At 35.4% G+C, this 15,301-nt stretch overlaps 1 protein-coding gene and 1 non-coding gene across 2 annotated transcripts; one reads left to right on the forward strand and one right to left on the reverse strand.

The window, feature by feature from the left end:
• Positions 1 to 136: 136 nt before the first annotated feature.
• Positions 137 to 244, reverse strand: LOC131169994 (small nucleolar RNA R71). Its single transcript, XR_009140937.1, has one exon. It is a non-coding gene; the product is annotated as a small nucleolar RNA R71 (small nucleolar RNA).
• A 12,194-nt stretch (positions 245 to 12,438) lies between these two features.
• On the forward strand, positions 12,439 to 15,301 carry LOC110668241 (G-type lectin S-receptor-like serine/threonine-protein kinase At1g34300). Its single transcript, XM_021829396.2, has one exon. The coding sequence runs from the start codon at positions 12,604 to 12,606 to the stop codon at positions 15,154 to 15,156; it is 2,553 nt and encodes an 850-aa protein (XP_021685088.2). The 5' UTR covers positions 12,439 to 12,603; the 3' UTR covers positions 15,157 to 15,301.

Here is a 15,301-nt window from a genome sequence, read left to right on the forward strand (position 1 = left end):
GCTCACCTTATTTCCATTTTCTCTTCGGGATTCAGCATTGGAGTGGTATGACTCACTTCCACAAGCTATTATAGCTACTTGGGAGCAGCTATCTCAAGCTTTTCTATCTCAATTTTTCCCACCTGGGAAGACCACTCATTTGAGAAATTTGATGGTAGCTTTTTAAACCAAGAGATGATGAAACTTTGTATGAATCTTGGATGAGATTTAAGGAGCTTGAAAGGCAATGTCCTCATCATGAAATACCCAAATGGATGATTGTTCAGAATTTCTATACCAGAGTTACTCCAGCCATAAGAAACACAATTGATTCACAAGCAGGAGTAGATTTCATGAGAATGACAAGTGAAGAATGCTATGATCTATTAGAGAAGATTGCTCATAATACCCATTTATGGGGAAATCCTAGAGCACTTGAGCCAAAGAAGGCTGGGATTTATGAACTTGACTCAGTTAGCTACATGAATGCAAGATTTGATCAGTTGACTCAGCTCCTTAGTGATTTTTGCACAAAGGCAACAAACTCAACTCCTACAACTATGCAACAAGTTGCCTTCACAGATGGAACCCAAAGTTGTGGAGTTGATTGCTCTTCTTATGGTGATGATTATTTGCAAGAACAAGCTGCTTATGCAGGAGGTTATCAACAGAAACCTATGGGAAATTCATACTCTAATGTGAACAACTCAACATGGAGGCCACAAGCAACTTTTGCTCAACAAGGCCAAAGCTCAAATTATGCTCATAACCAACAGTTTATGCAGCAAAATAGGCCTCAATTTCAGCCTCAATTTCAGCCCACAAGCCAGTCACAACCTGGATATCAAGCAAGAGCACAACAATCCCTTCCACCTTATGAACCGAAGCCAACCTTGGAAAGCATGATGGAGAAATTTTTTGCTGAACAAAGTAAGATGAATAGCAAATTGGAGGAAGAAATGCAACACATGAGACAAACCATGGATCAATTACAAGTCCACAACCGCATGTTGGAGACTCAATTGGCGCAACAAGCAAGCTCATCGGGAAGCAATTCCTATGGGAAACTACCTAGCCAACCACAAAACCCTCATGAACAATGTAAGGTTGTAACCTTGAGAAGTGGTAAAAAAGTTGGTCAAGAGAGTGAAAACAAGAGAGAAGAAAAAGAGAGCACAAAAGAAGAAAATTCAGTTGAGAGCAAGAAAAATGAAAAAGAAGAAGAAAGCAAAAGTGAGCAAGATGAGGGAGAGAAACCATACATCCCACCTGAACCTTACAAGCCCACCCTTCCCTACCCTCAAAGATTCATCAAGCATAAGCTAGACAAACAATTTGGCAAATTCCTTGAAGTGCTAAAGAAGTTGTATATCAATGTGCCATTCACTGAGGCACTATCCCAAATGCCAAGTTATGCCAAGTTTTTGAAGGAGATTCTTACCAACAAGAGAAGGCTAGAAGTCTATGAGACCATCAACTTGGGTGAGCAATGCAAAGGCTATAATCCAGAAGAAGTTACCTCCCAAACTCAAAGATCCGGGTGTGTTATCCATTCCTTGTCATATTGGTGATAATTGTGTGGCAAATGCTTTATGTGACCTTGGAGCTAGCGTCAGCCTAATGCCTCTTTCAATATATGAGAAGTTGAATATGGGAGAGTTGAAGCCCACAAACATGTATCTTTCATTGGCTGACCGTTCAATTAAGTATCCAGAAGGCATTCTAGAAAATGTGCCTATCAAGGTTGGGAAATTCTACATTCCGGTGGACTTTGTCATTTTAGATATGGAAGAAGACACAAAAGTTCCTATCTTATTGGGAAGACCCTTATTGGCAACAAATTGGTGCATTAATTGATGTGAAGGGTGAGAAATTGACACTTAGAGTGGGAGATGATCAAATGATATTCAACATCAATCCAGCCATGAAAAGGAAACATGAAGAAGTTGAGTCTTGTTTGCGGGTAAATATTATTGATGAGATTGTTCAAGAGCATTTCAGAAAAAGCTATCCACAAGACCCACTTGAAAATTGCTTAGTCCATGGTGGGAGCATTGATGATGACAATCTCAACATAGCTGCTTTTGCACAACACTTGGAGAGCTCTCCACCACATCCTGAAGCCACAATTTTTCAACTTGAAGGAGTGCAAAATTTGGAGATCAAACCACCATCATTAAAGGTAGAGGATGCCCCAAAGGTAGATCTTAAACCTCTTCCTTCCAACCTCAGGTATGCTTTTCTTGGACCGAATGAAACATATCCGGTTATAATTAATGCATGTTTAACTGATATTGAGATTGAAAAATTGTTGAGAGTTTTGAGAGAATATAGGAGAGTTTTGGGTTATGCAATTGATGATATAAAGGGAATTAGTCCAACAGCTTGTATGCATAGGATTTTCCTTGAGCCAAATAGTAAACCTTCCATTGAACACCAAAGAAGATTGAATCCTACAATGAAGGATGTTGTGAAAAAGGAAATCCTAAAATTACTAGCTGCTGGAATTATTTACCCCATTTCCGATAAAGGAGTGGGTGAGTCCTGTGCATGTTGTACCAAAAAAGGTGGGGTGACAGCTTGTTAAAAATGAGAATAATAAATTGATACCCACTAGAATCAAGTGTTGGAGAATGTGCATAGACTATAGGAAGTTAAACAATACTACAAGAAAAGACCATTTTCCCCTTCCTTTTATGGATCAAATGTTAGAAAGATTAGCCAAGCATTCTTAATTTTGTTACTTAGATGGATATTCTAGTTTCTTTCAAATTCTAATCCATCCTGATGACCAAGAAAAAACTACATTTACCTGTCCCTATGGCACCTTTGCATATCAAAGGATGCCATTCGGATTGTGTAATGCGCCTGCCACCTTTCAAAGGTGCATGATGGCCATTTTTTCTGATTTTATTGAAGAAATTATGGAGGTCTTCATGGATGACTTTTCAGGATATGGCACTAATTTTGATTCATGCTTGACTAATTTGTCTAAAATCTTGTAGAGGTGTGTTGATAATGATCTGGTGTTGAATTGGGAGAAATGCCACTTTATGGTCCAATAGGGAATCGCTTTAGGCATTTAATCTCAAATAGGAGAATTGAAGTGGATAGAGCTAAAATAGAAATTATTGAAAAATGCCCCTCCAACCACCACAAAGGAGTGCGAGTTTTCTTGGACATGCGGGTTTTACTGGCGATTTATTCAGGATTTTTCTAAACTTGCTAAACCCTTAACAAATCTTTTGAATCATGATGTTAAATTTGATTTTAATCAAGATTGTATGGTTGCTTTTTGCAGGTTGAAGACGGCCTTAACAACATCTCCTATCATGCAACCCCCGGATTGGACTTTGCCATTCGAAATCATGTGTGATGCAAGCGAATTTTATTTGTTGAGCCGCCCTTGGCCAAATAAAAGATAGAAAACCTTATGCCATTTACTATGAAAGCCGAACCCTTGATGAAGCTCAAGTTAATTATGCCACAACTGAAAAAGGAGTTCCTTGCGGTAGTATTTGCACTCAATAAATTTCTTTCTTATTTGGTCAACTCAAAGGTAATTATTTTCACTGCTCATGCAGCAATAAGGTACTTGATGAGCAAGAAAGAAGCTAAATCTAGGTTGATTAGATCGATTTTATTACTTCAAGAATTTGATTTGGAAATAAGAGATAAAAAGGGTGTTGAAAATGTGGTGGCTGATCACCTTTCTAGGATAAAAACTGAAAATAAAGATGATGAAATTGTGCCAATTGATGAGTTTTTCATGAATGAGCAGTTGTATGTGTTGAATTCTGCACTTCCATGGTTTGCTGATATTGTGAATTTCTTGTCTTGTGGTGTCTTGCCACCTGATTTGTCTTGGCAGCAAAAGAAAAGATTCTTGCATGATGTTAAATTTTATTCTTGGGAAAAACCTCTTTTGTTTAGGAGATGTAATGATGGAATAATTAGGAGATGTATACCAGAGGAAGAAATAAATGATGTTATTTACCATTGTCATTCCTCTGAATATGTTGGTCATTTTAGTGTCTCAAAAACTGTTGAAAAAGTCTTGACATCAGGTTTCTATTGGCCTAATATGTTTAAACATGTGAGAGACTTTGTAAGCAAGTGTGATAGGTGCCAAAGGGTAGGCAACATTTCCAAGAGGGATGAGATGCCCCAACAGTCCATATTAGAAGTTGAATTATTTGATGTGTGGGGAATTGATTTCATGGGGCCATTTCCATCTTCTTATGGGAATAAATATATCTTGGTAGGGGTGGACTATGTATCTAAATGGGTAGAAGCTATTGCTACACCTACCAATGATACAAAAGTTGTGGTGAAATTTCAAAAATTTGTTTTGACTGTTTGGTGCCCCACGTGCCATAATCAGTGATGGTGGAAGCCATTTTTGCAACCACCAACTTGAAAAATTGATGAGAAAATATGGGGTAAAGCATAGGATTGCCACACCATATCACCCTCAAACAAATGGCCAAGTAGAAATCACAAATAGAGAAATCAAGCAAATCTTGGAGAAAACTGTCAATAAGTCCAGAAAAGATTGGTCCCTTAAATTAGATGACACTCTTTGGGCATATAGAACAGCATTTAAAACCCCCATAGGAACTACACCTTATAGGTTAGTTTTTGGGAAATCATGTCATTTGCCCGTAGAGTTAGAACACAAAGCTTATTGGGCCATTAGAGCAATCAATTTTGATTTACAAGCTGCTGGACATAAAAGACTTTTGCAACTTGATGAATTAGAAGAATTGAGACTTGATGCTTATGAAAATGCTAGGATCTATAAAGAAAGAACTAAAAAATTGCATGATAAGCATATCAAGAAAAAGGACTTTAAAGAAGGAGATTTGGTTCTCTTATTCAATTCAAGGTTAAAATTTTTTCCAGAAAAATTAAAATCAAGGTGGTCAGGTCCATTAAAAATTGTGAAAGTTTTACCTCATGGTGCTGTGGAAATTTTTGGTGAAAAATCAGGTAATTTCAAGGTAAATGGACAAAGATTGAGGCACTATTCAGTTGGTGAGCCAATTGAGAAGATAGCAACTTGCTATCTTTCTCATTCTCCATAACATTTTGAGCGAGTATGGTCAAGCTAAAAACCTAAACTTAGCATTTTTGTGCATAACTCATAATTTTTCATTGATTCTTTATTTCTTTCATATTTTTGTTTTAAGTTTTTCTATACTCCTTATTCAGAGTTTAACATTGTTCTAATTTCCTTGTGCAGATGGGATACAATTCATTGCAAGCAAATGAGCATAAAAAAAAAAAAAAACATTTCATGTCTTTATTTTCGTTGCTTAATTAATTAGTATTTTGAACTTATTTAGTTAATATTTTGCTTGTATTGTTTTTCTTTTACTTGAACCGTTTACTTATTCAGTTTTTTTAGTTCCTCATAAAATACATTTTTCTTTTATATCTTTAATACATTGCTCACTTGCTTTGATTTGCTATTTCGGATTTACACTTGATGGCTATATTTTTGAGCTTAACTTCCCTATTCCAAACTTTTTGAGTTTAATTGATTTAATGGATTCCATCGCACTGTTTCTTTTGCAATGAGTGCAGCAGCTGTCCAAATTTTATCTAATTAAATTGGCTGCACTTCAATGAGGTAACACTTCTTATCTCAGCTTGTGTCACTTTCAACACAAGTTGTGCTATCGCTTATGCAACAGGGTAATAATTCTCTATGCACATATAGCCAAATTATCCCATTCCTTGCATTCTTTTAACATTGAGGACAATGTTCATTCTGAGTATGGGGAGAGGGTAAATTTTTTGCAAAAATTATTTTTTCCTTTTTACTTGCATATAGTGACATACTCATTCATTACTTCATACTTGTACATATTCACATATATACACTTGCATATAGCTTCATATACTTAGTTAAGTATACTTAGTTACATATAGGTTGACTATACATTTACACTCATGCATTTCATTCATTCATTTAAAATTTTTGGATTTTTAAACCAGTCTTTGAATTCCATAAGTTGCTTATTCAAGCAATCCAACTTGCCTTTAGATGGTTAGTGGAATGAAAGTTCCAGCTGGGTACAAAGTCTTAAGCATTATTCTTTCTCTTACTTAATAGCTGAAAATTAATACATTCATCTAGGTATGCAGATTCTGATTAGTTATTTTGAGTTTTGAGTGTCTGGATAAGCCTTTAAGGAAGAAAATGGTCCTTGTCGTCTCACCATTCCTAGAACAAGCATTTTAGATCTTTCAAAGAGAAATTTTTAACTTGCATTTGATAAGAATATGATTTAGGCATTCCTTCATATTTTAAACCTCGCATTTAGCCTTAACCTCCCTTAATTTCATTTCAACCCTTGCAAACCCCCCTTGAACCTTAATTCCCTAATTTCTTTGGAACCCAAATCATTTACCTAGCCATTAAACTTAAACATTACCACCTATTATGAGAATAATATTTTAGCAATTAAGTGCATAAAAAAATAAAATAAATAATGATATATAAAAAAAAAATAAAAAAAAACTTGGAGGATTGAAACATCTTGAAAAGTGCTAGAGTAATTGTGAAAAGTTGATAAAAAAAATAGTCACAAAAATATCCCAAAGGTAATTTTGGGTGTGACGTGAAATAGGGACACATACAAAATAAAAAATATATTATAAAAGTAGTCCCTTTATTGTGTTAGCACTTAAGATTCATTGTGAATTTCTTTCCTCTTGATAAAAAAATTACTATTATAAAAAAAAAATGGATGCACTTTGAGTTTCATGATTAATATTATTCTCATATTTTGTTTACCTTATTCCCTTTCTTTGTTAACCACAATTTTACCCTATTAAACCCCATTACAACCCTTAAAAAGACCTAATGATTCTTTGAAAAATGCTTGTTACATTAGTAGAGTTAGATCTTTTATGCTTGCATATGGGTTTGGCAATATAATCTTCCATACATTACTCACCATCTATTTGAGACACATTGGCTATCTATTTCATTTAGGTTTGTTTTGGCACAATTGACTCTTGTAGCTGGTTGGTATTTGTTGCTTGGGTTGATTGGTTAATTCTTAGCTATTCTGTAATTGTTGAGAGTGCTTGCTTCATTCTTTGTGCTTTTGCTGGTGGGAACTTGGAATGTTGGTGGCTAGAGGTAAGTTGGTGGTTTGGATTTGTGATTTTTGTGTTTTCAAAGACTGATTCTATTCCCTTCCAAATGAGTTTTAATGAAATTTTGCTTGAGGACAAGCAAGAGTTTGAGTATGGGGGAATTTGATGCATGCATTTTAGATCATCATTTAGGTGTAATTTTTGCACATAATTTACCCTTGTTCATAGCCATTATTATAGATATTAGTATATATTTAGTCAATTTTGCAATTTTCACTTTTCTTAGTTTAATTTTTGGAATTTATTTGTTTTGTAGGGTAAATTTGGAGAAATTTGATGTATTTTGATCAGAGTAGCCATTTGGAGGAGATTAAAGTCGAATTGCAAAAATTTTGAAGTTGAGTAAAAAAATGGCCGAGAGCGACACAACTTGCAGCACAACCGAATTAGCTTATGTCGCAGGTTGTGTCGATCGTCAGATATTCACGCCGAGAGCGACACAACCCGCAACACAACCCACGACACAACTGACTCGGCTTATGTCATTTTTACTGGAAATAATTGACGTGGCATTTCAAGCATCTACCTTTTACCTCACTTTCTCCGAACCTTCCCCTTTTACCCATTCTAGGCGCACTTAGCCTATATATAGCCTCATTTTATCAGTTACTTTCCATAGAGAGCAATAGATGAATTTTTATGAATATTAGTAAGAGATGGAGGGAGCAATTTCTGCATTTTTTTTCAGCAGCCTGCAGAACTCGTTTTTCAGATTTTTCTCACAGCAGACCACGCATATTTCTGGGTTTTTCTACCCCTTAGCTTACACTTCCATTATTTCTTCATTTATACATTTGGGTTTGTCTTTAAACAATGATTTGTGAGTAGTTGATTGAGATTCTAGAGATGGGTTTGTAAATATTGATTTGTATTGTGGTTTTGAACTGATTTAGCCATTTAAATGGGATTTGTTACATTTTGATTTATTGCTTGTGAGCTTGTTGCCTTGCTTGATGAATGGGCCCTCATTAAGTTAAGCTTTAATCCTTAATAGATGGAATATTAGGGATAGATAATCTTGCAATAAACTTTATTTTCTTGGTGTTAGAGATAAGCTAAGAGGATTAAGGGGAACTTTCCAAAAATCAATTAGAGCTTTAAATGGGTTTTTGTTAGGTTTGAAATACCGTGAAAACAGGGTTTGATTTAATGAAAACCAACTTTGAAATGCTTGAAAAAGGTTTCAAAAATTTAAGAATTGATTTCTCTCAAAATTGCAATTCTCATGTGTTTGGCTAAATTAAGGATAAACCACATGCAAACAATATTGAAAATCCAATCTCTAGAATCAATTTAATTTTCATTGAATTTAGATTTAAATCCTCCAAATCTCATAAATAGCAATTTCAATTTAAATCCAATTTAAATTTAAATCCAATTTAAATCCAATCTCTAGAATCACTTTATTTTTTATTGAATTTAGATTTAATTCCTCTCAAATTTCATAAATAGAAATTTCAAATTAATTTTTGGTAATCTAGTTTAATTAATTTTAGTTAATTGTTTGATTTAGTTTTAATTCCTCAAATACCAATTTTAATTCCAAATTTCATTTTACATCTTTAATTTTTGTCATTCTAATTAGCTTATACTTTTATTTCCAATTTAAGCACAATTCCCTGTGGGATCGATATCATTTTTTTAAAACTATACTACTGTGACCCGTGCACTTGCGGACACACCGTATCATGGGGTGGATGTGCTATATGTTTATTAGGGTGCTGAGAAGATGAATAAGAACACAACCATTAGGAGCACCATGAAAGTGTAATAATGGTTGTTTGATTGGATCTTGGAAAAAAGATTTCAAATTCCATCAAAATTTGCCATCTTTCTTTCTTTCTTTCTATTTTCAATTCATGACTTTACTGTGAATATATACTTGCTCGCAGTTGCAGATGATTGTTGAGGTCCAAAGATTGTTAAGAGTTACCAAACAAATTCTATACATTAGCTGCTACTTCTGACTAGTGATGATATTTGCTGCTGGGGTGGGGATGTCTGTCATTTTTATTTTGAAGAAAAAATGAAGATGATATGCTATTTCAGATTCTTGATGATTAAGTTCCACATATTCAGTATGCAATGAACCAAAACCTGTTGATCAATCAGATCCTTCATTAAGGTCACACACATTTGCTGCAGATCTCTTGCAGTTGCTGGAAGAATGTATTGATAGTGTGTGTTTATGCGTAAATGTGTATATATATACGTGAAATTTCAGAATCTATAATAATTAGACTCAAAATTAGCATGCAAGTAGCCATGAAACAAAATCTCTGCTGCTAAACTTATCAGCTGCAACTAGTCTAATGAAAAAGAAATGCATAGCCAAAAAAAAGCAGCAATATCTTTGATAATAAAAAAAAAATACTCAAAGACTTCTGAAAGTAGCTGAGACAAACACCTAAGGGTCTGTTTGGGTGGGGGTGAGGAAAAGGTAAATAAGGGTAATACCCTGTTTGGAAAAGGAAATGGTTGAGCTGGTGAAGGATAAGGGTAAGTAAGGGTAAGGTTTACCCTTCCTTATCCCTCAAATCTCAATTTTTCTTACACCCCAAATTGAGGTGTAAGCAAAGGAGGTGAGAGATGAAAATTATTTTATTTTTTATTTTCCTATTATGTCCTTAATTTTTTATTAAAAATTCAATTATACCTATCAAAAATAAACGTAGCTTACCACTATAAATAAATGTCTTCTCTCTGTAGCCGTATCTAATCTCTTCGCTCTCTCTGGTGGATTTTGAATTCTTACAGAAAAAAGGTTAATTTTATCTTTTTATTTAATTTTAATTATTAAATCATTTGTTTTTTCAATAGTTTGCTATAATTATTATGTTCTAATTATCAATTTTTTTTCTAAATAATTCATTCATTATTCAATCCTTGTTTAATTTATTTATTATTATTTTGATTTATTAATTTTGTGATTTATTCATAATGAATCATTACTTTTTATAAATTTAAAATTTATCGTGATGAATTTACTATTTAATAAATTATCTAATCACAAATTAGGCGTGATCATTGACACTATAACTTTTTAGTTTTTAAATTTTTGAAAACTAAAACGTTGACAATCTTCTATTGTTTGTCTTTTATAAACTGTTTTTTTTTTTTTTTAGTTTAATGAAATACACTCTAGCTAATTGCCAAAGCGTATACAAACCTCTTCACGTGGTCTCTGATGATTCTAGCACTTAATCCACTAATTTAAGATAAATTCCTTTCATACTGTTAAATTTTATTCTCACCCATTAAAAAAGTTCAGGTATAAAATGATTAATTGATACCATTCAAGGTTATTAATAAATAAAAAATTACAAAAGTTTGTTTTATAACAATAATATTTTACCTATCTTTTAAAAAAATAAAATATTTTAAAAGATGCAAAATGACATTTGTATTACTTTATATATATCTAAGTTGAATGTTAAAATAGTATATATCATGGTCTAATATAAAAAGATAATAAAAAATATAAATTATAAGCCATTAAACTAAAAATAAAAGGCCTTAATTTTGCATATTAAAAAAAATAAAGAATAAATTTTATCTAATAGAAAATTGTATTTTTATAATTTTAATAATTATTTACCCTTCTTTCACCTCTTTCTAAACATAAAGAATAAGCATTACCTCTCCTTACCTTTCCATTAATTCACCTCTTTCCAAACATGAGAATTTTTTTATTGTAATCCTCCTTACCCTTCTCCCTCCTTACCCTCCCATTAATTACCCTTCCCTCACCCCATCCAAACAGACCCCAAGTAAACTTGGACATGGTCCAGTTTGGATCCGTAACTGCCCTGTCTACTCAAGACAAGAGTTCCATGGATTTGAACCAGAAATACACAATTTTCTTTCTTCTCTTGAATTGGATTGGAACCTGATTCAGTTCGATTTAAACCATTATTTTTAATCATTAAATTGGCTCAAACCTGATCAAACTAGAACCAAAATCAGAATTAGACTAAAACTGGAATCAGAAACGGGTAAACCCTACGGTTCGATCTCGGGCCTCAGTTTCGACCTGGAACCAGACTGGATCAGCCTGCTAGCCAGGCCTACCTACCAGAACCTAACATTTCTTGGTGTTGAAGAAACTCTAATTGAATCTAGCTTTCTTACGACCATTTAACACCAATCAAACAGGAATTATAGAAAAAGAATTTCCCGTGCAATCAGAAAAACGATGCATTAATTTATTCTTGTTATGAACAACCAAATCTTCCGCTGATCAAACACTTCATTAATAATTCTTCACGTGATTCTAGAGATAAAACCATCACAGAACAGATATTTATGACTCTAAAAAGACATCATAATCAGGTGCCATCGAAATTGCATTTCAATTGACTATCTTAAAACAATTCTGAGTTTGCAAGAACCCCATTGAAAAAAGAAGAAAAGGGGAAAGGACAATGAACACAATCCAGAACCAAATTTATAAAGCAAACATGGAGAAAGAGTGGAACAGGGCATAATTACTGAATATTGTTTTCCTACCTTTTCTTTTTTCCTGCACAAGGAAAAGTATGTATTGCTAAACAGTCGTGTGTTGTGATTTCAATGTTTGAATTTTCCTCTAAATAAAATTCTGAAAATGATATATCGAGTTCATGATCACGGATTTAGAACTTCTGGAAGTTCAAATTCTGATTTGAAAAGGATCTATTTGACAAATACTAGTACAACACAAGTCATACGTTTGATTAGAAAAGCTTAACAAAAGTTCAACAATTTGATCGGAGAACGGAATGACAATTCAAACAGTAAGGTGAAAGTTACCATCAAAGAAAAATAAACAATGAAACGAAACAGAAAAAGTAAACAAAAGCAGCTGGATGGAGGCTTGCAAGTCCAACTGGTGAGGCCCACAGCAAATGTGAAGAGCTGGTCTCCAATAATCCAATTCTTGGAAAGGATAATTACAGTCCGATTCAAGGTCAATTTTTACTGATGCGATTTTAATTCTAAATTCAATTGATTTGATTTTGAATTTAACCATACACGAATCTTGATACAATAACTTCGATACGTCAAATAGTATTGCAATAAATTATAAAATTTTTAAATTTTTTTTATATTTTATAATAAAAATTTTATATTTTTTATTTATTTTTATCAATAATCTTCAACGTAGTGGCTGTGAGGTAATTTGAGTATCGGACCCTATTGTAAAAAGAAAAATTTGTTATCAGAAATCAACCAATCATATTCCACGCGAACAGGAGGACCTACAATTCCTGAGCAGTGAACACATGTTCAAATCTTCTCTGCCCTGCCTTTCTACTTTGCCAAGAAAATCAATATTATACTCTCGTATATAAGAACATGTAATAAACTTTCATTTATCACAATCATCTGCCCTGGCGGCCTCCATTAAAATTATCCCAACCCACCCAAACAAACACAGAAGACAAGAAGAGAGGGAAGAAGAAGAAGAGGATGATAATGATTAACCGACCACCCAAATTCTTGTTCCTTCACCTCCTCCTTGCCTTTTTACTAGCAGCCATGGCAATAGGAGATGTCACTCCAGGCTCAACTCTCTATGCCTCTGACACAGATCAGGCTTGGCTTTCTCCGACCCAAACTTTCTCATTTGGCTTTATCCCACTCAGCCCCCAGAGTTCCCCTCCTTCTTTCCTTGCTGCCATCTACTATTCCGGTGGCATCCCTATTTGGACTGCAGGCGCCCCCGTTGACTCAGCTGGTTCTCTCCAGTTCCTCTCCACTGGAACACTTCGCCTCCTCAATGGCTCCAGCTCTATCGTCTGGGACTCTAACACAGGGAATCTTGGAGTCTCCTCCGCTTCTCTAGATGACTTTGGCAATCTAGTTCTGAAAAATGATACTGCCACTGTTTGGTCCTCCTTCGACAACCCTGTTGATACGACTGTCCCGTCCCAGAATTTCACAGTTGGTAAGGTTTTGCGTTCTGGGTTATACACCTTTAGTCTTCTTAGTTATGGTAACATCACTCTTACATGGAATAATAGCATCACTTATTGGAATAAAGGTTTGAATTCCTCGTTCAACAGTGAAAATTCTAGTTTAAATTCGCCGAGTTTGGAATTGCAATCTATTGGAACTCTGTCTGTGTTCGATGAAACGCTGCCTTCTGTTGGAGCTATCATGGTGTATAGTGATGATTATGCTGAAGCTGGTGATATGCTAAGGTTTCTGAAATTAGATAATGATGGGAACTTAAGGATTTATAGCTCTCAAAGGGGTAGTGGGACTCTAACGGATAGATGGGCAGCTGTTGAAGATCAGTGTAGAGTTTATGGATATTGTGGGGATATGGGGATTTGTAGTTATAATGATACGGGTCCAATTTGCAGGTGCCCATCTCAGAACTTCGAATTTATTGATCCAAAGGATAGTAGGAAAGGGTGCAAGAGGAAGGTGGAGACTGAAGATTGTCCGGGGAATGTTACAATGTTGGATTTGGAACACACTCTGCTGTTGACTTACCCTCCACAGAGTGTATTTGCTGGTGGTTCGGAGTCAGAGGTTTTCTTTATTGCTGTATCAGCATGTAGATTGAATTGTCTTAGCAATGCCGGTGGTTGTGAAGCTTCCACTGTGTTGTCTGATGGCACAGGCCAGTGTTATTTAAAAAAACCTGGTTATATTACTGGTTATTCGAGTCCTGCACTTCCTTCAACTTCACATATCAAAGTTTGCTCCCCAGTACTTCCAAACCCATTACCTTCGCAGTTGTCTGGGAAGAGCAGTGGTTGGAGGGTACATGGGTGGACTTTAATCGTTCAGGGAGTAGCTATCGTTTTCGGTTTGATCAGCTTGGAAGCTGGTTTATGGTTGTGGTGTTTTAGAAACAGCCCCAGATTTGGAGGACTATCTGCCCAATATGCTCTTCTTGAGTATGCTTCTGGTGCGCCAGTCCAGTTCTGGTATAAGGACCTTCAACGCGCAACAAAAGGGTTCAAGGAGAAGCTTGGAACTGGAGGATTTGGGAGTGTGTACAAAGGAGTTCTTGCCAATGGAATGGTTGTTGCAGTGAAGCAACTTGAAGGAATTGAGCAGGGGGAGAAACAGTTCAGAATGGAGGTTGCCACTATAAGCAGCACGCACCATCTGAATTTGGTAAGACTAATTGGCTTTTGCTCTGAAGGGCGCCATAGGCTGTTGGTATATGAGTTCATGAAAAATGGGTCTCTTGATCAATTCCTTTTCATCACAAACAATCAAACGGGGAAATTGTTGAATTGGGAGCAAAGATTCAGCATTGCCCTTGGCACTGCCAAGGCCATCACATACCTCCATGAGGAGTGCCATGACTGCATTGTTCACTGTGATATAAAGCCTGAAAACATTCTCTTGGATGAGAATTACACTGCCAAAGTCTCAGATTTCGGTCTTGCAAAGCTGATTCATGCCAAGGAGCATAGGTCATTGGCAAGCATTAGAGGCACTAGGGGATATTTAGCACCAGAGTGGCTTTCAAATCTTCCAATAACATCAAAATCTGATATTTATAGTTATGGTATGGTTTTGCTGGAGATTGTGGGTGGATTTAGGAACTTTGAAATGTCTGCAGAAACAAATATGAAAAAGTTTTCAGTGTGGGCATATGAAGAGTTTGAGAAAGGTAATGTCTGGGGAATTGTTGACAGAAGGCTAGCTGGTCACCAAGGAGTGGATATGGAACAAGTGATGAGGGCAATTCAAGTAAGCTTTTGGTGCATTCAGGAGCAACCATCACTGAGGCCGAGAATGGAAAAAGTGGTGCGGATGCTGGAAGGGATTGTAGAGATTGATAAGCCACCTTCCCTTCTGGCCGTGCCGGAACAGTCTATTAGTGGATTCAATACATATTTGAGCAGCGATGTTAGCAATTTCTCTCACAGTCACACACTCTCAGGACCAGCTCCTACTTCATCTTCATCATTCCAGGCTGCAAGTTTGTCAACTCCTGCTTCTGAGGGAAATTTAGAAAGGGCTTCTTCTGCTCTTTTACGATCAGAAGACTAAGCTGAACTGCCTATTCATGCCAATTTTTTGTATGTGACATTGCTTTTCTTTGCATTTGTTTTATTGAATTTATGGTTTAAACCAGTGGTAAACCCATGTACTTAAAATACAGAGTGCTATTCAATTGTTCTGGTTGAACGTTTCA

The sequence above is a fragment of the Hevea brasiliensis genome, chromosome 10, assembly GCF_030052815.1.
Source record: "Hevea brasiliensis isolate MT/VB/25A 57/8 chromosome 10, ASM3005281v1, whole genome shotgun sequence".
Taxonomy (NCBI): Eukaryota; Viridiplantae; Streptophyta; class Magnoliopsida; order Malpighiales; family Euphorbiaceae; genus Hevea; species Hevea brasiliensis.